The sequence below is a fragment of the Laetiporus sulphureus genome (assembly GCF_001632365.1).
Source record: "Laetiporus sulphureus 93-53 unplaced genomic scaffold LAESUscaffold_32, whole genome shotgun sequence".
Taxonomy (NCBI): domain Eukaryota; kingdom Fungi; phylum Basidiomycota; class Agaricomycetes; order Polyporales; family Laetiporaceae; genus Laetiporus; species Laetiporus sulphureus.
The window spans coordinates 380,723-406,603 of NW_024468541.1; the positions used below are offsets into that span (position 1 = coordinate 380,723).

Here is a 25,881-nt window from a genome sequence, read left to right on the forward strand (position 1 = left end):
TGGTCGTCTCGACCCGCACGTGGAACGGCATGCACCCATTTCAGGATCAAATTCATCGTCTTCGATTGGTTCACGGCGATGAGACCGAAATCCGTTCAAGGTTCCAGGTCAGCATCAGCACTACCGAAAGATTTGCAAGATGGCCGGGAGGACGTGGTTCTTGTTTCGACTGGATCAAAGGTCTCTCCTCAATCACGCAGGTTCGACGTATGCGTTCAAATCGGAGTCGTTCGCATCAAGCAGCCGCAGTGGCGGAGCCACGAGTCATGTCGTTCCTCTCACCCTTCATCAAAGCTCGTCAACGGGTTTCATACATACAGTACGTGCCTTCATCACAAAAGGTACTAGGTGCAAGTCCGGTCCGCTCGATCCAAAAGAATCGCTAATCGGCCCAAGGTTGCTCTGACACTCGCCCTGGCGCATTCATCCGGCAGTTCATGCACATTTCAATCCACAGTCCGCGAATCTTGTCTTTGTCCGTATTTCTATAATGTTGGACTTTATACGGGCTTGCCTCGTGGTGCGCGACTGGTTCTAAAGATGGTTCGCAGGAAAACGCATTCATTCGGATTTCCCACCACATTCTTCGGGTCACACTGGCCTCCGCAATCGTGTGAAGTCGTACAGTGTACATGCTGTGCATTGAAGATGGGCCACTACTGCTTCTTTAGGACGCTGACATGCCAAGAAATGGCGGGTTCTAATATTACTGGTTCGCCGCGCAACAGCCGGGCTTCGACGACGTACAGGATGGATTTTCAAGCAGTAGTCGACAAGAAGGAGCGTGCTCAAGTCATATAAAAGATTTGGTACAATCCAGGAGTCGATATCCTATCACCGCATTCGTTTCTCTTCCCAACCGGTTATCGGACACATCCCATCCTCGTGCCGTTTTCTGCGTATGCAAGTAACACTGTCAAGTGCATTCTACTCAGTCGTTCAAATTCGTCGCGGTTAGGACGTGAAGCTTCCTCGGTCAAAACACATTCGGTTCTATGGCTGGAATACATGCGGAAAGAGCTTGATTGCTCTCCTTGAACAGCACTCGAAACACCTGAGTTCGCGGTTTTGTTGACACTTTCGGACGACACTTGGTACCTGCCGTACCATCGTTGGACAAAATCGGCTTTACTTCGTCTCCTCGATCTGTCACGGATTTTGCACCTTTGCGCGGAGGGCTCTCAGCTTCTCCTACGCGTTCTCTGCAACCGTAATGAAAGTACAGCCCTCTCCCCTTTCCCCACCAATGATAATCAGGCCCCGAGTTAACTGGCTTTGTGCATGCACTTTCTATAGCCGCTTCGCATCCCATTGTCGGAGGCTCTACAAGTGCACACATCCGACACGCCACATGTCACACTAGCCTATAGACCTAATGCTTTCGGCTTCTAGACGCAAGCGCCCGTTCAATGGTTAACTGGCTTGCGCCGTTTTTTTTTTTCAGCCTAGGATAGGCAATCGGCGGATTGCATTTTTAGGGCGTCCTTAGCGTCGGACCTAATAAAATGAACGGAAAATGCTGCTGGCTGTCATGGAGTAGTTGTGAAGCCAGTAACTATTTGCGTTCGTTTTACAAGCAGCGTTCACGTTGCATGGACGGGGCCATTCAACTACGCGCCTGGAAGATCGTTGCAATCTAGCATGTTGACTGAGATCCTGGCCATGGATGACACGATGCCTCCGCGATGCTTTCAGATCGACGCCCAATCCAGCCTTGTCCATAACGGGATACGTACTTGTGGCACGATGCGCGGAAGCAAAGTATTTGATTGAACGCGATTTTACAAAGAGTTGGGCATGCATGAATCATAGCTGCTCAACTCGTCTCACACAGAGCGGTATGCTTCGGCGTTTCTCCGGCTTTGGTCTTGCCGCTGGTGGCTGTAGGTCACAGCCACCTGCAGACGGTTGTTAGCATCATGTTCTGCAACTGCCAGATGCGGAAAACCTTCATTGCGTGCCTCATTGCCGCGCGTCCGCCTCGTGTTCGGCTCTCGTCACCTCTTGTTCTTCACCTTCATCTCCGCCCGCTACCTCACGATGGCTGACCTGGCCGATATGCCGCCTCTCGTGGACCGACCTGCGTCAGATACTGCTTCGCGAGAACCGTCATCGCCTCCTCCTCATGCTGTTCATCCTCAATACGTCGATGCCCCGTTCGTATACGCACCTGGGGCGCAAATGCCGCCAATGTCGCCCTGGGGCAATCAACGCGCAGATAACGGTGTGACGTGGAGCCCATACCCTCCTTCACAGTCGATGTCCCCTTCGCAATGGCTGCCTCATCCTTCCTCACAATGGGCCTCAATGCCTCCCTATTTCGCGGCACCAGGAGCACAGCCTGCGCCCGTGAATCCGACAATGTCCAGAGGGGCCGATTGGTGGCAACGAGATGCAATGTCGGACGATACCCCAGATCGCCAACAATCCGACTACTTTGGAAAGCCAGAGGAGAGCGGTTGGCATTCCTCGCGGTCGTCTTCGCGTCCTCTTAGCCCACTTTCAAATTCGACGCCCAGCCCGCTCTCCTCCAATTCTGGCGTGTCGCGCTCTCGTTCCATGCGCTCCTTTGGCGGAGAGAGCGCGAAAAGGCCACCGCGCGACTGGAGGGTTGACTTCAGCATGTCTAAATCGCTGAGCTTGGGAGCTTCTCTGGGCTCTCTCGTGGGAAGAGCCCGGTCTGTTACTATGCCTGGTGGCAGTACGCATCCCAATTTGGCGCTCATGATGTTGGGAAGCTGACACGTCATTAGATGCGCCAAAAATGCCCAAGCTACATCCGTACCTGCGGCATTTGAGCTCAACGCCGCCAATGCACCTCGATCTGCGGTTGAGCCCGTCAACGCTGCGATTCCGCACGCTTGACCGACGCGTAAACGAATGGGATTTGACGCGTTTTGCATGCGAGCCACCGGTCCCGATAGTGCGGTTGTACAATCCGCACTACCCATGGTATATCGATGTGAACAGCAGCAACCCGGCCGGAGTGACGCTGCACGAGTTGTTCGGCGCGATCTACCAGTCGATGATGACACCCATAACGCACGCCGATTACTGGAACAGCGAGATGGATGAGGCCCTGCGGGAGCGGATTGCCTATGCTTGGGTGGAGCGATGTGCGGACGATGAAGAACGCAAGAAAGGCGTCCTGCGAGTGGACTTCCTGATGGACCGTGTGATCATGGAAGGCCTAGTGAAGGGGAAGGACGGTATGTGGGAGATGAAGATCAAGAAACTGTAAATTCTGCTCTCTGTGCTTTCGGCCTTGCTTTGTGTTGTGCTCATTGCGAAACGTCATACTCACATTCATCTGTACCATACGAGCTACATCACAGTCATCTTCTGCTATCAGCGCTTATCATTCATCGCATCGGAAATTTACGCATTTTTACCCAAGCGCACATGGAAAGCATTTGGTTATCTGGATTAGTCTTGTGTTGTGTCTCTGTAGGCTTGCTTGAACTGTATGGACCTTGGCTGTGACAATTTACTGGGAAACTGTCTAATGTTCATTCTTCGAGGATCCGTTTGATTTTGCCAGTGGATTCTTTGTCATAAAGACTGCTCCTAGCATCTCCCCGATAGTCATAGCAACATACGTGCCACTACCGTGGTATCATATCCCCTTGACCGTTCAGTCGAACGGAAAACGAATTAAAAATAGCCTTACTAGCGTCTATGTGGCCTTCACGTAGCGATGAATTTCGGATACGCTGTCCGGTCCGCCAAGGTGTCAGGTGCCCGGTATCGGTGCCGGTTGCTGGAGAAATCTGAACCCTATGAACCACACAACTAGGAACGCGCATTGGCCACAAAGAGTGGTCAGACTCTAGTGACAAATGCTGTGGCATGCATGGTCGTTGATGTAGTTGTCGAGCTTTGCGAGAGGAACAGAAAGAATTGCAGCAATGGGAATGAAGACATAAAAGACGCGCGGTCAGAGTGTGGGGTCTGCTTTCGTGGTCCACATTGCCAGCCTGAAGGGGAATGATCCATAATAATCCTCACAAAACCTTCCTTGATCAGGTAGCTGCCTTTGTCACCTATCGAGAGGCTGGTAGATTAGCCTTGAATGCGTCTGATGGGTTCCATGTCGTCGCCGGTCGTAGAGTACGCGTATTTGCCGCGTAATGAGGATACAAGCGAGTTTCACAGACATTGGCCATCAGAGTGAATGAACAATTCCATGGACGTAGTCTCGGTAAGCGTTGAGATCCTTTCATCCCCATATATCAGCGGCTAAATATATGCAGGCTCACGGCTTACCGGTCAAGCAACCGTTCTTCTCCCGTGGCCTGGGTACGCGAGCGACTACCGAGACAGTCTTCTGGAAATCATAATGGGGATTGGCGCTAAGAAGGGGGTTGCAGATCGTGTCCGACGTGTACATGATCTTCTGATAGGAGCTACAAAAACTGGAATCTCGGCATGCGCAAACCATATCAGAGTTCCGGAACCAGTGTTGACGATACAGAAGGATGCATGCACGGCTCTAGTGGAAGTAGTGATGCAATGTATTCTTCTTGGGTCGATCATCTATGCTGCATGATGCGACGTTGAGCCAACCGCATGTATCTCCCCGCAGTTTATCCTATTAATATTCTGGCGCGCACCCATTTGAGGTTCTAACCCATGTGCTTAGCGCATGCAGGAGGCGAAATCATTGGCCTTCCAAGTGTAGAACTCCGTTAACGAGTCATCTTAAGCTTTTCAGGAAGCTATCCAAAAAATAAAATTGCGTACCTTGTGCTGCATGCGACTGCAGCATTGATTATATGCGCATTACGATGCTTGCGAACATGGCCTGGCGACCTAGTGTTGATGTTCATGAACATAAAAAAGATAGAGAAATTCAGCAGGAGCTGAGATGGCCATTCGCAATTCGATTGATATATGCGCGGTCAGCTTGTGGTCAAATATCAACATAGCGGTGCGAAGTGCGCACCTCACGATGGCGCCTGCTTTCGGCTGACATTCATGCCGACCTTAGCACTTCTCTATTATGGTCAAAAATACGCTATCATATCATCCAGGACCGTCGTTCTGGCGTGCAGAGAGGCGATGAAAAGGAGGAAAAGGTCAGTTGAAGGTGCGAGGCTTGCCACTCGAGCTTATATACCGTCGTCCTTGGTGGCTGAAAGAGTGTGACTACGTCATCAAGGGTGGCGCTCGTCATGGGAGATATGAAGGCTGACCAGCGCTGACCGGCGATCTGTTTGAAGGGGGTTGACAGTGCGCTTTGTGATCGACGCGATTGAGGATCGCCGCGGGAGGTCACGTGGCCGCGTTCGGATCCATGCATAGACGCCGATTGGATACCGGATTCGGTGGCAAATTTCCTCGCTATGCGTTCAACATAACGCATGACGACCACTCAACCGCTCGGTTTCAATGAACCCCGCCATCAAAGAGCCCAAATTCCTTAGTTGCAGTAAGTAATCTGAACCCTATGATTCCGCTAATCTATCCAGGCCGAGGAGGACAACACGTGAGAATAGTCACGAATGAAAAGCAGACACCCATACAATTCACGCCATGTAACCCCAAGTTGAGCAGGCTGAGGGCCCCTTCAGTCAGTAAGTTCTGTTATTCCATCTGGAGGCCTACTAAGCAAAACACATTGCAAGTCAACCATTTTCAACTTCTTATATTTCAGTACTCAGTGATTATGGACAACTTAGACGCTTCTCAATATCACTTGTCTTTAAGTAAGGTCATTCATTCGTAATGCCGACGCCACGACAACGTTGACCGTGAAGTTCGTGTCGACAGGGGCGCTCCGTTGAACGGTCGGATCAACGACGGGTAACTGAATGGCAACATGACACATCTGAGCTGTAGGTCTCACGTGAGATCCTTAGACATCTGCCGTTCAAGCAACTCGCCTGACCTGTAGGTGACTGTGTGCTGACAAACAATCGAGAGCAACGTATTGCTCCGTAGCGGCCGGATTCCTACACTACTTTTACTGATGGACGCTCGCGGACCCAAGACCCGGGCGCTCTAGACCCCGCACGACATGCAGTCAAGTATCGCTCGACATGGGTAGATCATGTACATGCGGATTCCACCGCGCCTTCGCGGGCGGCCTGCGGTCGAGCGTTTTAGCTTCAGGTTCACGCGGTATGGACAGGCTGAGAACCCAAATACCTGAATGCGCGAATAGCTGATCATGAGCGTGCAACCTGACCTGAATATCATCTTCGCGAAGCGTGCAAGGTTTTAATGAATTGTTACGTATGCCACTCAGGGTCCTTGCAACGACTCGGCATCTTCAGCATGAGGAGACATGACGGCAGCATCAACGGCATTCGAAAACGAGTGATATATTACTGGACTCTAGGCGCACGGCTACGGTGTCCTGCTGGCTCTAGCTCTTTTGCGCCGGACATTATTGCTGTTATAAGGTACGCGACAGGCTTTGATGGCCTTGTCGTTAGGACGAGGGTCGTCTACCAGGGCATTGCGCCGCCGCAAGTGTCATCTCACTTCCGGCGAAGCACGCAACGCAACTCTGCGGGACTGCAGCCGGTATCTCAGCCTTTACCCGTCTTCCTAGTGACGCGGTACTCACGCTGACATTGTCAGCCCGCGTCGTGGGACTGGTCTATTTGAGTGCTGTGCCTAATGAACAGGATGTGGGTGAAGTCTCCTTGGTTGGAATGCCAAGCATCGACACATGTAGTCCGAGCTGATGTTGGCAGCGGGCATCGTGAGACTGGTCTATTTGAGTATGATCGAGCTGTGCTTGATGAACAGGATGTGGTTGAAGTCTCTTTGAACAGATCATCGACACATTCAGTCCGACATCTTGCATCGTGGCTTCGTCCGCACTGAGAAGACCTGCATGTGAAGAAGAAGCCCGTCAAAATGAGTTCTCCCGTCCATTTTGAAATCGAAATACAACACATGGAGGCATAACGATGCCTCGCGTATCTAACAAGCTCATCATCATGACCTGACGAGTCTGCTTTCGTTCAATTTCGCCAAGCTGAGGATTATAAAGAAGCACGGAGCTCGCGTCTTCAAGACATTAGTGGCATACCACTGCGCCGACGTACTATTCTTGCCTGGGCCCTGCTTCTAGCTTGTGTGGTTAAACTGTACCACTGCACCATCTCGTCGGTAGACGAAGCAGTCATCAAGCGACTCAGAACTCTCCGCATCGCGCAGCCGGGGCCCGTTATACTCCAGTTGGAAAAAATCCTTCCGTAAAGCAGATATGCAGATCAAGAACCCCCACACGGCCCTACAACACTATCGCGCGTAGAGTTGGAACAGCGGACAGCCCGCAAACTCCGCCGTCGCATAGCCGGCCATTCAATAGGTATTACAGGTATTCGCTACAACTATAGGAATGTACCAGTAAATTACAGACCCGCATTATTCAGTAAATGCCAGGAAGCAACCGGTATGGCACCCTCTGCGACCACTGCACCCATTGCGCCCCGAATTCCTTCTTCAGCAGCTCATCCTCCAGCGGCGTCCTCAGTGTCATGCTGACAAAGCCATACACCATCGATACCAAGTAACCGTAGCCGAGGAGCTTTCCCCCGAGGGTATTGAAGAGACCGCACTCCATAAACCATGAGCCGCTGCTGCCGTGGCAGAGCGCGATACCGAGGAATCCGAGCATGAGGCTCGTATATGCAGGGTGGCGGACGATGGAGTATGGCCCGCTGGTGATCAGCTGATGGTTGTCGCGTAGCGTGATTTCATACGTGAACAGGCGGCCGAGTGCGCGGAAGCACTGGATGCGGAAGTATCCACTGAAGATGGCCAACGTCCAACCGACCAGGAAGACAGGGCTGATCCCGATCTTGTCGATCGACGAGTCGGGAGCGAAGATGAGGAGGTTTAGAACACGCCTCGCGAGAGGGTGCGAGGGATTCTCGCACGCAAGTATCACCGCTGTCTCGCATAACGCCATGACCCAAATCAGGTTCTATGGCGCCTGTCAGCGGTTTGGAGTATTAGTCAACAGAGTGCCTGCTGCCCACCTTGTTAAGACCAGTGATTGACCGGATGATTCTACCAAAGAATCTCTCCCCTAAGGAGACGTCCTTCCGGATTTCATCTTTCTTCGGAGGGGGCGTCGGTGGAGTCAAGGCGGTGTGTGCGCTGAATGCTGCACTGAGAATGAGGAACGCCTTGACGAGTAATGCCATGTTGGTGGGAGGGAATAGAGAGCGCGGAACCTCAGATGATAGAGTGCCGCCGCCTCATCCATTGGTTGAGCATTTATACTGAGTGCTGGGTCGCGAGGCGCGTACCCTGAATGAGATCACTGAAACGGCCTATAGCGGAGAATACTTCCACTTCCATCAATCTATGATGGAACACGGGAGATTCAGCTGCCGCGAAAACTATGCCGGGATTGGACTAGAACATATCCGTCTGTGCCTTCCAAGCCACCGCGGTATTGCTTGCTTCGGCGAGTTACGCCACTGGCCGAGGTATGACAGCCATGGCAAGTGCGAAAGGTCGGCACTTCAGATAGCATTTGGTGTTAGCGTGTACCACGAGCTGTCGCGACTGAGCGATAGAATTATGATCGTAGTCTGGTGCGAGTAGTTCGGACTACCGGACGAGGAAACCTGTGTGCACAGATAGATGGCAACTGCAGCAAACCGAGTTCTCGGCCCGGCCAGATTGTGTGTATCGGAAGAGCCCCTCGCACTCAGGTTATGCATGTGCTTCAATGACGGATGAAAGATATACTTGCAATCTCACAGTTTGTCCGGAGGAAGCGAATAGTCCACTGGCGAATGAGAAGTGTAATGACAGTCAGCTGGTCGACTTCGCGAATAGGATCCGCACAGCTGTGCGAAAGCTTCGAGATGCACAGGAAGTCTCCACAGGAGTAAACATTGTTGAAGTTACGAGTAACACGGCCGGTTACAATGGCCGTCCTCCAAATGACCAAAGTGCATACACGAAACTTGGTACAGTTTAGATTCCCTCTCATCTCGGTCGGATGGCCTGAGGACCGAACAACAGTGAGGCGATGCGTGCGCTCATGATAGCATGAGCAGTGAATCAGAGATGGTCGGAGCCTGGACACCAGCGTCAGCTTGGCCATAGACGAACATGGTCTATGCTTGATTCTAGCGGCCGCGGCAAATAAAACCTGAAAGATGTGGGTTGATGGTCGCTTCGACCGCTCCGTACAGGATATTGGAACCATGCTCATTCGTAACTGACCCGCAAATCTTCCATGTTTCCTGACACAAAAACTCCCAATGGCACCAAGCCTGATGAAGAGCGATGATGGCACGAGCGGTTCATGTCAGCCTTGTCGACGTGCACAGTGGGTTCGGTGAGTCAGGAATCGGAGCTGAAGAGGCCAAGTGGACGTTGTCGTCGTCGTCGGCAGCTCAATCCCCAGTATTCAATATTCAATTGAGTCACGTGCGTTATCCCACGCAACACGTCGGTATGAGCCAAAGTCGCCAGCTGTCGCCCCAGAGTCAACAACTCCTGAAGCGACGCCTTACTTTACCTCTCTTCTGCTAGTTTCGTGCTGTCGGTCACTGAATCTGCTTCGTTCTCTTGCTTAGTTATCTTCAGATTCAGGACATGGTCTCGTTCTTTGGCTGGTTCAAGAAGGTATGCTATATCCCTATGGCGTCACACCTTGGTGTTCACGGGGCGACAAGAGCAAACCGGAGGATTACGAACAAGTGCTAGCATCTCTCGCACTTGACATACAAAAGCGACAGACGCGCCTGTCGGAAATCCGCTTGCGCGAGCGTCGTTCCACCCTCTACTTCTCGTTGGTGGCCGTTGCCCTGTGGGCATCGTGGAGTGGGCTGTGGTATGCAGGCCTTCTCCCTAACGTGAGCGGCCACAACCGGAATAGTAGTTTTGAGCGGACGGCGAAGGGTGTGCCCGTATTCCTCGGGCCAATCTTGTGAGTCTATTACGCCACCCGTGCTTTTCGTGCCACTCACATGAAGGAATGTCACCATTAGAATACTGTTCACACGTCGCATCGTGCAGATATGGTATACTCGTATAGGCGACAAGGAAGGTACGTCCTTTGTCTATTGCATGCCTAGCCAAATGGAGATATAGGCAAATGCTACTTAGCAAGTGTCTCGTACCGATGATGTACGAGCTGCAGATGTTTCGTCTGTCATCCAGCTGCCAGCCTTAGATAGCTTCACCTGCAGCTCTCCAGGGCAGACGGCCTGAGACCGAACGGCTTACTGAGACGCTTATCATGTGGCTCTCGAGGGCAGCACATAGACACTGTAGCATTTGTTTGATGCGTCTCTAACGTGATTCAACGCAGTCTAACTTTGCCGCCCTGATTAGAAAAGGCGCTGGTGACATTGCGGAAGCAGCAGCGGGACAAAATTGAAGAAATTAAGAACAAGACGAATTACTACTCTACACGCAATCTACTCGAGCGTTATGACGATGGATCGAGTATAGGAGGCGCCAGCTCCCCCATACGTCCTCGAATGCCCCAGCAGCGCATACCCCCCTCTCCTCAACGCGAGCCGCAGGTCAGGAAGCCTAATCCTCCGGTATCGTCTCAGTTACAACAGCATCTATCACGTACGCAGGTTCAGTCTTATCATTCGAAATTCATGATTGACGTTGATCATCGTAGCACTTCCGCAGTATCCGCTGCCTCCACTGAGGAAGCAGTGGTTCGACAAGCTCGCAGATGCGATATTAGGTGACGATGATGGCTCTGTGAGCACGGCGGCGTCACGATACGCCCTCATCTGTCAGAAATGCTTCGCACACAACGGTCTCGTGAAAGAGAGCCAGTGGGAAGATACTCGTGAGTCTTGCTTTAGATGCTCGCGCTGCTGTCCTTGACGGTGATGCACCTATGCTGCCACTTGGAACAGAATACGTCTGCCCTAAATGCGGCTACTTCAATTCTTCTCCTCGTTCCATACGTCAAGCCCGTTCATTATCCAAATCTCCCGATGCCCGAGTCCACGTGGCACTACCAGGGCAGCCTGATCAGCCACAACCGGTTGCCCCCGTCGCTGCTCAGCCAGCAGGGGCTAAAGATGGCTTAGCTTCGAGCACAGCTCTTGATTCGGGCAATAGTAGCCGCAAACGCAATCTTCCAAACATCGATACAGCAACACCAGACGAGGGTGAGAGTATCAGGATGGACGTTGACTCCTAATGTATCATTGTACCCTCTAGTGTTCGTTGCTCTGAGCTGTCGCGATTTCTATAACTTAGTGTATCACACATTATACTTGTTGATCGTCCCTTAGGCGTGGTTGAGTGAAGGAGTGGCCATCGATGGAGTGCCTGTTGTAAGGTTATGTTGCTTAAATTGCTGACGAAGAAGGGCGATTTGATTTTGATGTGAATTTGAAGGTCGGGACTCGGAGACGATGAACGATACGATCATGAACCGATGTGGCTTGGGCAGCCCGATCGGATCCTCAACGACTGTGGCACGCGCACTAACTTAGTCACAGGCCGCCATTGATACTAGTAACCGTTGCCGGCACTTGTGCAGGCTACAGGCTGCCACATTTCATAAGCTAGCGATTAAGTATATCTTTCATGTGGCCTCAAGAACGTGCTCAATGGTTTAACAGAAAAATCTTAGCCGCAAAATTGTCTTACAGCGAAGACGTGGCTTCTTCTGTACGGTGGGCTTCAAGTGGACATCATGGTGACATAAAGCATTCCGGCTTCTGCGAGATAACACAAACGAATCACCGGATGTAACGTATATTTGCTATAGCCAAGAGTTCCGTCTTCCGGGTTTCTTTGTGCCGGACTGACGACCAGACGACATTAATAACATCTCCGCCGATGCCGATGCAGAAGGTGCGTGGCTGTCGGTACTGAGTTGAGTTAACGTCCGCGTTGATCGAACAGCACGCTTGTAGGGCACAGCTATCTCGCCCGCCTGGGTCGCACGAACGTGCAACACGCGGAATTCCGAAGCAGTTGTACATTTTCATCATCAGCCGTACTTGCCGACGAAAGGCATTTCAAGAGCATACGGCCAAAATCACTCCAAACGACGGCGCACAGGCTCGGACATTCGCTGGCGTATCTGGATAGACGGAGAGCCGTCGGTTATGTGAGCTTGAATGCCGGAGCCACTCGAGAAAGGGGGTCCCATCAGCACCGACGGCCCATTGTCTAAACACTCCCGATTCAGGTGGGTCCGATTGGAAATAAGATGAGAAATGTAAAAGATAGACCAGACCTCGATCATGCGGCCGCAATATCTAAAGGGAGGGTCCATGTCTCGTATCACGCAAAAAAAAACTCGAACGAGAAGTTCACGGAAATGTGCTGTCCAGATATCACGTCACCGCCTGACGTTAACCGAGCACGCGAATTAATATGCAGGACGATGAACCGGTTACCGGCAGCTCATCCACCGTCAATTCCCTCCGCAGTGACGCAGGGCTGTCCAACAAGGGACAATGTTCGGTATGACTGACGAGTGCATAGAGAAAAAGAGCAGGGCAGGTAATGAAATAGCTCGCCACGTAACTTCCGGCAACATGAGTACCGACGAATAGCCTTCCGAAGGTGAAGTGGAAGCAGAGTGACAACAAAATGAAGGCTCTAGCAACAGTGTTGCAGGTAGCCTCTTCTCGGTTAGCACGGCTACGTTCATCCCGGAGGAGAAGCTGTTCTAATTTGCGAGAGAAGTACAGACTCGATAGAAGTTGACTTATCTCGTCTCGAGCGGTGATACGGACGTTTTGAGTGTCGCGATCAATCGTCCACGGAGGCATTAAATCTTCGGCCCTTTGAATATTCATAGCCGCTGCACGACGCTGCCGTGAATATAAGTCGTGTCAGATCCGTCGCAGTCCAGATGCATGCCCCTTGATATTGTGACCATTATCGAAGAGAAACTTCTGGGAAAGCGGTGTACATCATGTTCTAAACTTCTATCGTCATTCCGGAGTGCTCTAGACAACCCGCCGAACCGTGGCAGGGGTGATTGAGGGTTGCGAGGCAAGTTTGACTTCGCACCGATATGCTCCTAGGATGAGAGGAGAGATAGTCGGTCGAAATGGCTACGCAATTGAAGCATATCGGGAGCCCGTAGGTGGTCAGCGCCGCCATGTTCATTAGCGGACTCGGACAACAGGCACCCGTCGAATCCGGCTTCGGAGCAGGAGCGGATCAAATCTCCACGTGGCGCGAATCAACATTGCAAAAAGGAAATTTCGATCACTTTACCGGAAATTGCCATGGTCAATTTCGGTCGTTCGGTTTACTTCGCTTCAACCCTCATCGACAAGACACCGCCCTTCGTCCCTTCACCTTCCTTCTCTGGCCCATGGACGTGATGTTATGGAACCATTCTTTTCGGCTGTCACAGCTATGGAACACGATGAGCACGCGTACCCTGAAAAGGTGGCGGCAGGGCCACGAGGCGAAGGTGGAAACGCCAGGGTGAGTGCTTCTCAAGCTGATGCGATTGTAGCATCCTAAGGAGTGACCGTACCCTCCGCTAACTGCTGGTCCATAGACTCGACGGCGGTCATCGGATTATATTCTCAAGCGCTTCTGTCACGGGTCGCACCCGCTAGGTATTCAATAATTGAACAGGGTATGAGATAAGCGTCACAGGAATGACGAATGGAGGAGTGCTTCTCCTTCCCTTTATTGTGCCGGCAGGCCGTTTTGCATTACGGCAGGCTACCCACAAGGCAAAGCGTTCTGGCCAGGAGTTGGAGGTGGAAAACGTCGGACTCCGCTGTGAGATCGTCGGGTGAGTGTAGACCGATGACCGCCAATCAACTCAACAAACCCCTCGATTTTTGTCAGAGCCGCCTTTCTCACGCAGCAAGATGCATGGCGAGCCATGACATATAAATATCGCATCTGGCGGCGGCTTGTCGATCCTGCAGCCCCTCACTCTTCCCTGACCACCCCTCCATCGCCATTCTCATCCCTCTCACAATGTCTCCACAATCGCTTCCTCCTCTAGACGGCTCTGTCCCTCTGTTCCCTGGCTTCGTCGACTGGCATGCGGAACACAACCCTCACGACCCCATCTATGTCTTCCCCTTCCCCGACCTTGATTCTGACAAGCTTTCGACCATCTCGTTCGTAGACTTTGCCCATGCCACCCATCGCATCGCGCATTCTTTCCGCCCTGGGCGCACTGGCCCCGACGGCGCTCTAGTTGCCATCCTGGCCAACTGCGACTCAGCCCTGTACCACGCTCTCATCGCTGGTCTCGCTCGTGCAGGCTTTGTGCCTTTCCCGATGTCTCCTCGCAACTCTGCAGTTGCCGTAGCGAACTTGCTGGAGAGCACCGGCTGCCACCGTATCGTCTCTCAGCCCACGTTCGCGCCTCTCCTTGACGGGATCCGCAAGACCGTCACGCCGGGCTTTGAGGTTCACATAGATGAACTGCCGCCGTTCGGCGACATCTTCCCGGCCCTGTCGTCGTCCTTTGACCCGCCGGCCCCTGCTCCCGACGCCTACCCGGCTGCGACTAAGCATGTCCAGCCGGATGACATTTTGCTGTACTTACATTCCTCCGGGTCGACTGGCCACCCGAAGCCGATTCCTCACACGCACACTACGATCATCCAATGGTGCCTCATGCCGCTGATCATCGAGTCTCGCAAGCGGGCCATCCGATGGGGCTGCATGGCGCTGCCCGGATTCCATGTCATGGGTTTGTGCTCGCAGCTCTACGCGCCGCTTGTGTCCGGGCAGCCTACGAGTCTTTTTCCTCCTCGCGCGCTCCAGTCGGCGCCTCCGGTGGTCCCCACCCCGCAGAACACCATCGACACGGCGCGTAAGACCGGTTGCACTGCGATTGAGAGCGTGCCCGCATTTGTTGAGGTCAGTATTCGCATATTGTCCGGCGAGTTGTTTCTAACAGAAACTCTAGGCGTGGGCGCACAACGAGGAGGACATGAAGTATCTGGCTACTCTCGACTCCCTGGTATGGATACTGTCCTTCTACAATGATGCATGTAAAAGCTGAGCGGCTAGTAGATCTTCGCAGGTGGCCCACTTGCCTCGGCGACTGGAGATAAGTTGGTGGCCAACGGTGTGCGACTCTTCTCCTGCTACGGTGCTACCGAGTTTGGCACCTTGACGTGCATCTACGACGATGATGTCGATGCTCCAAGCCCGATCGGCAAGACTCGTCATGACTGGCAGTGGATGGCTATCCCTTCGGACGCCAAGCCGCGTTGGATTCCCCAGGGTGATGGGACTTATGAGTTGCAGTTCTTGGTATGTCATTAATCATAGACTGCAGTCTGATGCATGGCAATGCTGACGCGTGACTTGTGTAGGCGTGCCCAACGCACCAGCCCAGTGTCAACAACTTGCCCAACGGCGAGCGTGGATATTCGACGTCTGACCTCTTCGAGCCGCACCCAACTAAGCGTGGCCTCTGGCGTGTGTACGTAATTCTCTGTCTCAGCTTTACGTTCCGTTGCTAAATGGTCATTCACAGCGTCGGACGCACTGACGACGTCATTGTTTTGGGATCTGGTGAGTTACCTCATCGTTTCTGTTATCTGTTGCAAGAGAGCTAAGATATGAACAGGCGAGAAGGCGGTTCCGATCCCTCAGGAGAAGCACATCGATGCTCATCCTATGGTTACGGGAGCTCTCATGTTCGGTCGCGGTAAGCAGCAAGTGGGCGTTCTTATCGAGCTCAAGCCGGAGTTCGCGATCCCTGCTGGTGATGAGAGTGCAGTCATCAAGTTCCGCAACGTTATCTGGTACGCCGTTCTACAAACGTTTTTCTTCTCTTCGTCTTTCTTACGTGTGATTCAATGCAGGCCGCAGATTGAAGAGTCCAACCAGACTGCGCCCACGTTTGCGCGTATCTTCAAGGAGATGATTATCGTTGCCGACCCTGCCCGGCCATTCATTCGTGCAGCAAAAGGAACAATCCAGCGCAAGAAGACTCTCGAGATGTATAAGGACGAAATCGAGGCGCTGTAAGTAACAGCTGACTCTGGGAGACATTCCACTTACTGTGCCTCCGATCAGCTACAAGACAATTGAGGAGAGTAGGGACTCGCATGGTGTCGCACCACCTCCATCGTGGAATGTGAAAGACATCCAAGCATGGCTGGCTCTGCATGCGGCCGCCATCAACGGTGACAAGATGCCGAAACCTGAGCGCGATCTCTTCGAGCAAGGCTTCGACAGGTATGTGAGCTCATAATAATTTCTCGGCCTGTTGCTAACACAAGCTCCCAGTTTGAGCTCGACCTTCCTGCGCAACCGTATCATCGGTGCTCTTCGCGAGTCTTCCGACCCTGCGGTCAACTCGGCGGCTCAGCATGTCTCGCCGAACTTCATCTTCCAGCACCCGACCCTCGTCGCACTTGCCGCAGCCGTGGCGAAGCTCGTTCGTCCGGGCGCCACAGTTGCTACCCATTCTCCTGCGGAGGAGATTGATTTGATGATCGCGAAGTACACGGCGAAGCTGCCGCCTGCTCCTACCTCGCGCAGCAACAAGGCGAAGGACGGATTGGTGGTACTACTTTCGGGAACGACAGGGTCATTGGGAGCCCATATTTTGGAGCTGCTTCTGTCCGACAGCCGTGTCAAGCGCATCTATGCGCTTAACCGTGGCTCTGACCTTCCCACTCGTCAGCGTGCTGCCTTCGAGTCAGCTGGCTTGAAAACCGAGCTGTTGAGCAAGCCTAACGTGGTATACCTGTCGGGTGACTTTGGGCGCGAGGACATCGGTTTGGCGCAGAGCGTTCTCGCTGAGGTACGTATTATGCTGTGCATCCCTGTTTCGTCAACTTAAAAACATTGTTACCAGCTTTCTGCTTCTGTTACTCATATCATCCACAACGCCTGGAGGGTCGACTTCAACCTGACGCTCGCCTCGTTCGAGACGCACATCGCAAACGCCGTTCGCCTCCTCGCACTCGTCCCAGACAGCTACTACCTCTTCACGTCTTCTGTCTCCGTCGCTGGAGGCTGGCGGGCTGCTCAGGGCCGTGGCCCTGTACCGGAAAAGCCTCTCGGCAACGCGGAAATCCCCGCGAGGTCCTCCGGCTATGGGATGTCCAAGTATACTGTCGAGATGGTATGTGCTGCAGAAATGTATTGCGGCTCTCTGAATGACTAATACCCCGTCCTTACAGGTCCTCGCGAATGCCCGAGCTGCCGGTTTGCGCACAACATCTCTGCGTATCGGTCAGATTAGCGGCTCGTCGAGGAGCGGAGCGTGGAACAAGAACGAGTGGGTGCCGAACATCGTCAAGACAAGTATTGCGCTTGATGCTCTTCCCGACCTGGACGGGGTACGTAATGCGGAGCGTTGCGTATTTCGTTGACCTGACAGCCGTTAAAATATAGCTGGTTTCATGGGTTCCGATGGATTGCGTTGCCAGTGCTGCCGTCGACGTGATGTTCAGCTCTGCAGAGCCCGATCTGGTCGACATCGTGCACCCACGTCCTGTATCGTGGCGCGAGTCACTCAGCGGCGTTAACGCTGAGCTTGGGCGTAGCCTGCCGTTCATCTCCTTGGACGATTGGGTCAAGAAAATCGAGGGTGTCGCTGAGGGCGGCGCGTCCGCCGACGATCTCGAAACGATTGTGAGTTCTACCGCCCGTCCGGTGATAGCAGCGGTTCTAACGTGGCGTATCTCCTCCAGCCTGGAATCAAGTTGCTCGAGTACTTCCGCAGCCTCTCAGCCATGGAGCGCGACGCACGGGAGTCCCACGTCACCGAGATCGAAGTAGGTGGTCTGCCTCTCTTCCACACGGAGAAGGTCGAGAGCGTCAGCCCGACGATCGCGAAGCTGCGTCCTCTTGGGGAGGAAGACGCGAGAGCATGGGTGAAGTACTGGAAGAACATCAAATTCATCGCATAAATGGGCTTCTGCAACGGCGCAATGTTTTTCTTTCTTGTTTCGTATAGACGTGTAGACCATATAGAGTGCACTAGAGATCGTCGTGTCCAATTTATCCATTTCGTGTTCGTGACCCAGAATGGGAAGAGTTCAGTACCAGTTTGTCTGCCACGTGATGGAATCCGATCCTTTGATGCCGAAATATTCCCACGCTTCGTCGACGGCGGGTTTTCAGCTGTGTCGCCGCGTGTCCACACCGACCCTGCACCTCACCATCTCTCGCCTCATGCTTCGAGATGATGTCCAAATGCTATGCTGAATTCAGTCTTCCTGAACCTCGAGGTAGCCGGGGCGGCATTCCATTTCTTTGGCAGTGCTCTGAGAACGATTGAGCAAGTTGCATACTATGGAGCGGATATTCTGACGGGACGACTTTGGGGATGTATGTATGCACCATCTGTGAAATGAATGCTGCGTACGTGTATGCACTTTCTTACTCTCTCGGACCAGAGTGATGCTCAGAAGTCAGGCAAATCCTGTTCTCGACGCAATTGATGTGGTCCTCTGGATGTGCCACAACATAGGACTCCGGCGAATCACCATCGTTTTTAACTGCATACAGGCATATCTCTCTGGTGTTCAAGAATCCGGCGACTCGATTTTCCTCAGAAGATCACGTCATCTTACCCTCTCGCAGCGGCGTCCAGTTCTCTAATCAGCAGACAGCCATTTATACAACCCGCAATGCATACGGCACTTGATATCGGGATGAATCACGTTCAAGATTGTTCCGGACGTCGTGTTTCGAGCTCGTACAATGCAGGAGTAGCTACGTGTGAAAGGATGCCTACGACGTGTGCAAAACCTGCCTGCTGGCAAAATATTCCGCAGTGTTCTCATATGCCCTGGTATACCGTGCATGACCAGACGTAATACCATCCTCTAGCCTATCGTTGGCTCTCTCGTTGCAGGTGATTCACCCTTGTTGCTCCAACTCAATGCTTCCGTCCCGTCTGACCAATCTGTCCTGACAGTTTGTCAACGCTCTCAGATATATTGAATGCCCGCTCGTCGTCGTGCATGCTACCAGACTCTACGTAGCCATTCTTATACGACCTCATGCACCGTCCCGTCTCACAAACGTCTATGGAAAACATGTGCGATGAGTAGCAGCCCAAGAGAGGCACAATTAAGCAGGCCGTCGAGCCATTGCGTTCGTAATTGGATGTAAGTCCTGTCGCCGGTTGTATGATTTCCATAATGATGAAAATGGCTGCTATGTAGCGGTGCAATCGCAGACGAACGGTGTTGTGGACGGCGTGAGGCCCATAAACATCAAAGGTGCGGAAAACCTCATGATCTGTTATTTGGTCACTCATGCAATATGGTCTACTGTTGGTCACGTAAGGCGGATCTCTTCCGACCGCTATATGATTAGAGAGGCCAGCAAAGGGCCTTGGATACATGGACACATGTCTCGCGTTGAAGTATCTAATGACAATAGTAAGAGTCCAGGCAACAGCGCTCTCCACGTGCTACGTGCACGTCTTGCCGAAGTCATTCTCGAATTTCTCGGTGCATTATCGCCGATCGCTAGTGGTGAGTTTGATGAATGAGAAAGGCAGTGACACCTTGCGCATACAGCGTGGATTTGCTTCATTCTGTGTCTTCACTGCCACACGTACCCTGCCATCGATGCTGTGCAGACTCCCTTGGCACTTGCATGTTGCGATGTGTTTCACCGACTGTCACTGACGGGTTCAGCCTGGAGGGCATAAGCCTGAGACATGGCGCGCTTAACCAAGGATGTCTAGTCAGCATCTTAGATGGCTGAATATCCAGATTATGACATTGAGTTAGCAGACATTTGCCGACTCATAGACCACGGTCTGGTCTCCAGACGGACATACGCTACAGTGGATTGCGTTGTCTCGCTTAAATATTCTGTTCGTAAAACAATGGCACGTATCGAACATTATTTTGGAAGCCAGTGAGTTTCTTGTTTTATTCAGTGTCCCCAGGGATACGAGACTCCGTTGATGCTCATCTTGATAGCACACTTGCACAAATCGAGCTTGGCTACTGGAACCTTTCTACCTCAAATGTCGACCCTCTCTCAAACGGAGCGGATCAAGGAATGGAAATGGTGATCGAACAGCGTACCTGTCGATGCTAATAGATCTTTCTCATAGAAGGTTTGGCTCATCTCCGTGCTGCTTCTCGCTGCGAAAGGCATTGCCGACGAGCCCGAAGAACTCTCTCGTGCTGATGCTTGGCCGACGGAGGATCTAGACTTCATGCGCTCCCGACCTTTGTCAGAATGGAGTAACATCAGCACAAGCTGTTTCATTTGTGGTCAACCACTTCAGCAACGGCCGTGAAATCGATGGATGGAACAGTCCGTTGGTATCGTCGCGCACGTTTAGGACATCCTTAACATCCTTTCGGTGGTTCTCAAGAGATGCTTGGATTGGGCGCACTTCTAGTCTACTTCGGTGAAGATCCCGCAAGCGTCTGAGTTCCAACCACGCCGCAATTACACATTAGAATGGTATAGGCTCTTCTCAACTTTAATGAAACACTGGCATGGCGCACGCACGGGACGACACGCTCAGGGTCGACATCTCCTCTTGGCTGCTCGGTGGGCTATTTCCTGCTCTACTGCTCTGTCGCTGATGCTATGGGATGAAAACTAGGGCACCGCACGGACCCGTCATAGACTCACGAACAAAGGGCTATGCAATCCTTCGGCTTTAACAAAATGTCCACCCCCCGCCACGCCCAACACGTGGCGTGCATCGGTCTACACGTTGCAGTGGAGCGATGGCTTCATGTGTGCAGATAACGCTCTTCCCGTACTGCCGCCTGCTTTACGAAGTCGGTGCTCGGAGCTTGCGGGCCTGTCCTGGTCTGACAGGGTCGCTTGACTTCCTGATAGGGTCCGACTGTCGGTCATGGCCGATGCAATCCGTCTGGTAGGTCGCATCCATCAAAGATTGCTTCCTAGACGCCGTATCTGGTCATGCTACTGATAAAGTGGTACGGCATGACAGGGGAATACCGTCATATGATGCTCAGCGATGACTTCGTGCGAGTCGGACATGGAAGAGAATGGATTCGCTGCACACGTTGGCTGGGATCAAGGCGCGCGTGCGAAATGGCGGGGAGCATACGTATTCTGGCTGTTTTCCGAGTTGTGCTTCGTCCGAAGAGGGTGTCGCCTGCGTTAGGCGCGAGGCACATCACGGGGACGCAAGTGTGGCGCAGACTACAATCAACTACATGCGGCGAATAGTGCATAAGAAGCGGGGTCCGTCTTGTCGCGTATTGGACTGAATTGCCCTTGATTTCAAGATCTTCTTTCTCGCGAACCCGTCGCGGGTACGAAGTGAGGCGGCCCGGTCGAGAACTTCGTTTTCCTACGAATCGCGTCGCGCACTGCCCCAGCATCCCACTTGTTCCGTCTCGCCTCGTGTTACGCAGCTACCTAAACACCACTGCGGACGTTGCCATTAGAGAGTGCATGTCCCGCTCATGGACGGCTTTCTGTTCTGCATGTCGAAGGTTATGTTAGGCCTGGCTGCGCGTCCGCCGACCCACCATGGCGTAGTTCTGAATGAACAGCCTTTGTTTGATTCTCTGGCGCTCACTTGGCAACGCAACGCCGTCTGTCTTCTTTCTCTTTCCAGGCTCGTCCAAATGGTCGGTCACCCGCTGCACAGGCAGCACGGAAGCAGATCTACAGCAAGATTAATGGCGATCGTTAGGCATCACTCATATCCATGGCGACCTAAGGAGGTTTAGAGTGCGAGTATTGAGTTGAAGACGATCCCAAGACAGGAAGATGTTGTTCAGCTGCATCTACTTCCGTGATAGTGCAGTCATCGCAGACGATGCTTTACCTGATGCGGCGTTGCGCCCGTACCTGGATCTCTTGCCAACTGGACGAACTGGTGACGACAGTCAGCGGGCTTGCCTCCGACTGCAATTTGGGGTGCAACACGCGCGTTTCAGCGGCTAGCCGCTGCTCGCACTCAGTAAAAGGTCAGATCTGGCTTCCACGAGCTGACAAGAAAGCCCAATTTCGGCGGTGATGCCTGATTGTACCCGCGATCAGAATCGCGTGCTAACCTACTTTTGATAAGTTGCATACGAATTTCCTCATGAGTATGTGTTGTGTGTTCCTCAGACGTAACAGAACGTCGCACCGTCGGTAGTAGAGGTTCTTCCAAATAATATATCTGCGTGCAGTCGCGGGAGGTCCATGGCCAGGAACGCTCCGGTCACGGTCATATCGGATTGCACGTAATTGCATAGAGCAAGTCTCGAATTTTGGGAAATATGTTCACGCTCTACCGAATCAGGGAGCATCCCTCCGCTCGGAACAACCCTTCCCTAATCGCTCTTATCAGCCGACCGGCTCACAGGCCAGCAGCCCCAAACGAAAATACCGCTCCTGCTCTGAACCTAGAGTATCGGAGTTCCCAGCGATTCTCACACCCATGCAAAGAAGGCTTGTATAAGACGTATGTAATCGCCCACCAGTGCCATTTTGCGATACCTTCCTGCCACTCTCTCTATCAAATCCGTGGCTCTGTGGTTGACCACTCCTCCTTGGGTCCGCTCTTTATTGGCTTCATTCCCAGATCGATCAGCGCAAAATGCCAGCAGAACGGACGCGAGCTTCGAAGCGCAAGGTGATAGAGGGTATGCGAGTACTGATGATTCCGAAGTACTAGCAGAGACTGAACGCAATCGCGACAGATGCTTCATTGACCTGGACTCCACCTTTGGACACATCGACGCCTCAAAGCATTGCATTCGCTCCCAATATCACTCCAGGGACCTTCAATGATCCTCCATCGCCAGTCGAGTCCATCGCAGAGTCGATACTATTCCCTTCCACTGCTGATACGCCTGCACCGAGCAAACGAACGACGCATTCGAGGAAGAAGCCCGAAAACCACATTCCGCGCCCTCCGAACGCGTTCATACTCTTCCGATCGTCCTTCATCAAGAACCAGCACGTCTCTTCGGAAGTGGAGACTAATCATAGCACGCTGTCGAAGATCATCGGACTGACCTGGCAGAGCCTGCCCCACGAGGAGAGGCAGATCTGGCATGCCAAGGCCAAGGCTGCGCTTGAGGAACACAAGCGCAAGTGGCCAGAGTACGCGTTTAGACCTCTACACACGAAGGGCAAAGGCGGGACAGAGAAGAGGAAGGTTAGAGAGGTGGGCCCGAAGGACATGAAGCGTTGTGCCAAGATTGCCGAGCTTCTCGTCGAGGGCAAGAAGGGTGCAGAGCTCGATGTCGCCATCCAGGAGTTCGATCGCCACCACGTACCAGAGATCGTGACTCGCTTCGAGACTCCTATCACTGCGCGGACATTTCGGCGATCATCGTCTGCACCTGTACCGGACACAGAGCATACGAAGCCGATGTTCTTCGCGTCGTCGCCAGCGCCCTCGTCGCTCAAGAGCAAGGTTCGGGCGTCCACTTCGCAGCCGCGGACACCTTCTCCAGCGCCTTCGGAGGCATACGGATCATCGCTTTGCGAGAGTGACGCCGAGTCGAAGTGCAGTTCTCCTGCCTCACCTCTCTCTGCTGTGTCTCAAGTTGAAACATATTCGCTCCCTGATTCTACAATTGTGAGTACTCGCTTTGAGAATGTGAGCGATCGCTAATGTAGAAAGCGCAGAACTTTGATACATTCTCTTTTAACACATGCTCACCTGCAGCAGTCGACACCTGCGATCCTTTCGTATCTTACCAAACTTCACTTCACGTCTTCTCACCTGCACCTCACCTCGCATACGCGCCACAGGATGACGCGTTCGATCCTACCTGTCTCTCCATCAACACTACGCTTTTGGATACCTGGGCATCTTCTCCCTCGCCGGTCTCCAGCATCCCCAGCACGCCGCAGTCGTTCCCGACGGCACCAAGTGTTTGCGAGTCGCCCTTTGCCATGCTCACTGGTGACATGCCATCGATGCTCGACCAGTTCTCATCGCAGTCCTACGACTTCTATACCCACGATGTCAACATTGCAAATGGCTGCCACCCTGGATACGCTCAAATCTCCGGTATCGACATGCAGTTCAGCGCTACGAGCATCGGAGCTTCGAAGGAAGGAATGTCAGCGCTGTATGACAGGTCGGCGCTCAGCCCTGTGGATGGAGAGTTCTCACCATCGTTTTTGCCGCCTATGCCGTCTTTCGTGATGTGAAGAATGGGGCTCCTCTAATCCTCTCCGTCTTCAGGCTCCATAAGCTAGTCGAGTGTCGCGCAAAATGCGAGCACGGTCGGTCTTTTCTGTATCGTTATTCTGCATTAGTGTATCGATAATGTGCTGCCCCGACAGCGTCAGGGCATTTTTGTGTAATCATTCACACAGACGGTTCTCGCACATACTAACCTTGAGATTATTTCCGAGCTTTGGCTTAAATTTTGTACATACCTTTGGTTTGGAATGGATGTAATCGTTAGATGTTTCTGATGCCACGTCTCGTTGAGTAATCGCGTGAACGCACGTTTAATGTCCGCTGCGCCATATGGCACATGGAAAGATCTCCGTCGTTGTGCCGTCAGGGTCGTTGTAGTCGAGAATCAGATTCCGGCGATGGCAATTCCTATACAGTCCAGATAAGAAAAAGCGTCATTGGAGGACCCGCCTACTCTAGAGTTGCATGTTACGTCAGCATCCAAGCAAACTAGAAGCGACGTACTCTGTGCTATTGGCCATCGTCGTCAAATAGAATACAAGGCATAGCAGTCCAGATGGTCTCACGAGAAGTAGTTTGGAATTCCCGAAAGTGACCCAAGGTATGATGTGAGCAGAGTTAACGCGCTCGTCTCGCTCTCCACATCCATATAGACTCTTGATGGGCAATCCGCGTGAGCGCGCCTGCGAAAGGGTGCCACTGGCCAGTCGAGAAGTCGGGTGGATTCGAAACATGGCGCGCAGGGCCACCAGCCTGAGCGGAGAAAACGGGAGAACTCCAGCGTGTTAGCAACGCTCAGACGCCGACTGACCGACAGAATATGCGAAGGCGTTCACTTCTAGAATTGAATCGTCTAGCCGTTCTCTACCATCAGACCAATTAAAATGCGGAATTGCAACTGAGACTTCGGTAGCATTGGAACGGTGATATGAGGAGAATCAGAGAGCACAAATACGGATGATCAGCGTAGAAATGATGACGCTCATGCTGTCATGGCGTTCGGTATAGCGTCTTGGGTCGTTCTGCAGCAACGAAGGTGGATGAAGTGGCGGTAAGACGCTGCAATTCATCACGAAAGAACATCGAATAGTGATAAGCAAGCGCCTGCGCGTGGTAATGCGCTGCAGAATGCTTACCATGGCCTAGCCTAGTAGGGAGATGAGGATAAACACCCCGCAGATCTTCAATCAATCGACAACGGAACATTAGGGAAGCCGGACGATAAATGACTTCCCTTCACGGATGCCCATCCTCGCAATGACTATGGATGCTGGCGCGTGATATCTTCCATCTGGAATTGGCGTTGTAATGAACAAATCACTTTAGTGTGGAACAACTGGCATTGAGGGAGACGAGCGGATAACGTACTGAGGGCAGATGAAACCTGCGGAGTGATATGCTGCGCCTGTATAAATGAGCGGGATGCCGTGCCTGAAACGAGGCGGTTGTGGGTCCACCGCAACGCAACGAGGCGTCGCAGATATGCGCCGAGGGAACAAGGCATCCGCGGCTATCGTTCGTTTCGCGACAGCCTAGAATGATGTATGATGACTCCAAAACTTCCATTCGCTCTTATTTCTCTGTCAGCAGCTCTTTCGTCGAGCAGTAGTGCGGCAATTTACCGTTCAGCGGAGCAAGGAGCCACGATCTTCAAGTCGACTTTATGAACAAGGATTGCCAGAAGTAGGTGAGACTCCTGCTGATGGCGGATCATGACACGAAAGGAAAAATAAGGCACACCTGATGTACTGCTGACACTTCACTTGGAATCCGCCGGACTTCACTGAGTGAAAATCGTGCAACGCTGCATGATGAATGCGCTGTAATGATGA

The 25,881-nt window shown here is 52.6% G+C and overlaps 5 protein-coding genes across 5 annotated transcripts; 4 read left to right on the plus strand and 1 right to left on the minus strand.

The window, feature by feature from the left end:
• The first annotated feature begins 1,759 nt into the window (after positions 1-1,759).
• On the plus strand, positions 1,760-3,581 carry LAESUDRAFT_728034 (uncharacterized protein). The gene is made up of 2 exons (XM_040909343.1): positions 1,760-2,701; positions 2,754-3,581. Exons 1-2 carry the CDS (start codon positions 2,041-2,043, stop codon positions 3,239-3,241), a joined length of 1,149 nt encoding a protein of 382 aa, XP_040762284.1. The 5' UTR covers positions 1,760-2,040; the 3' UTR covers positions 3,242-3,581.
• A 3,476-nt stretch (positions 3,582-7,057) lies between these two features.
• Positions 7,058-8,190, minus strand: LAESUDRAFT_728037 (uncharacterized protein). The gene is made up of 2 exons (XM_040909344.1): positions 8,001-8,190; positions 7,058-7,945 (listed from the first exon to the last, which is right to left on the minus strand). The coding sequence occupies exons 1-2, from the start codon at positions 8,166-8,168 to the stop codon at positions 7,388-7,390; spliced, it is 726 nt and encodes a 241-aa protein (XP_040762285.1). The 5' UTR covers positions 8,169-8,190; the 3' UTR covers positions 7,058-7,387.
• A 1,285-nt stretch (positions 8,191-9,475) lies between these two features.
• On the plus strand, positions 9,476-11,334 carry LAESUDRAFT_728038 (uncharacterized protein). The gene is made up of 6 exons (XM_040909345.1): positions 9,476-9,609; positions 9,660-9,913; positions 9,975-10,033; positions 10,321-10,566; positions 10,622-10,798; positions 10,869-11,334. Exons 1-6 carry the CDS (start codon positions 9,580-9,582, stop codon positions 11,156-11,158), a joined length of 1,056 nt encoding a protein of 351 aa, XP_040762286.1. The 5' UTR covers positions 9,476-9,579; the 3' UTR covers positions 11,159-11,334.
• A 2,326-nt stretch (positions 11,335-13,660) lies between these two features.
• On the plus strand, positions 13,661-17,994 carry LAESUDRAFT_682789 (acetyl-CoA synthetase-like protein). Its single transcript, XM_040905802.1, has 13 exons — positions 13,661-14,826; positions 14,876-14,929; positions 14,983-15,225; positions 15,288-15,397; positions 15,452-15,489; positions 15,545-15,722; positions 15,783-15,944; positions 15,997-16,158; positions 16,210-16,729; positions 16,784-17,053; positions 17,112-17,270; positions 17,326-17,565; positions 17,625-17,994. Exons 1-13 carry the CDS (start codon positions 13,930-13,932, stop codon positions 17,841-17,843), a joined length of 3,252 nt encoding a protein of 1,083 aa, XP_040762287.1. The 5' UTR covers positions 13,661-13,929; the 3' UTR covers positions 17,844-17,994.
• Positions 17,995-22,380: 4,386 nt separating this feature from the next.
• Positions 22,381-24,351, plus strand: LAESUDRAFT_728044 (uncharacterized protein). The gene is made up of 3 exons (XM_040909346.1): positions 22,381-22,529; positions 22,587-23,473; positions 23,524-24,351. Exons 1-3 carry the CDS (start codon positions 22,484-22,486, stop codon positions 24,052-24,054), a joined length of 1,464 nt encoding a protein of 487 aa, XP_040762288.1. The 5' UTR covers positions 22,381-22,483; the 3' UTR covers positions 24,055-24,351.
• Positions 24,352-25,881: the final 1,530 nt, after the last annotated feature.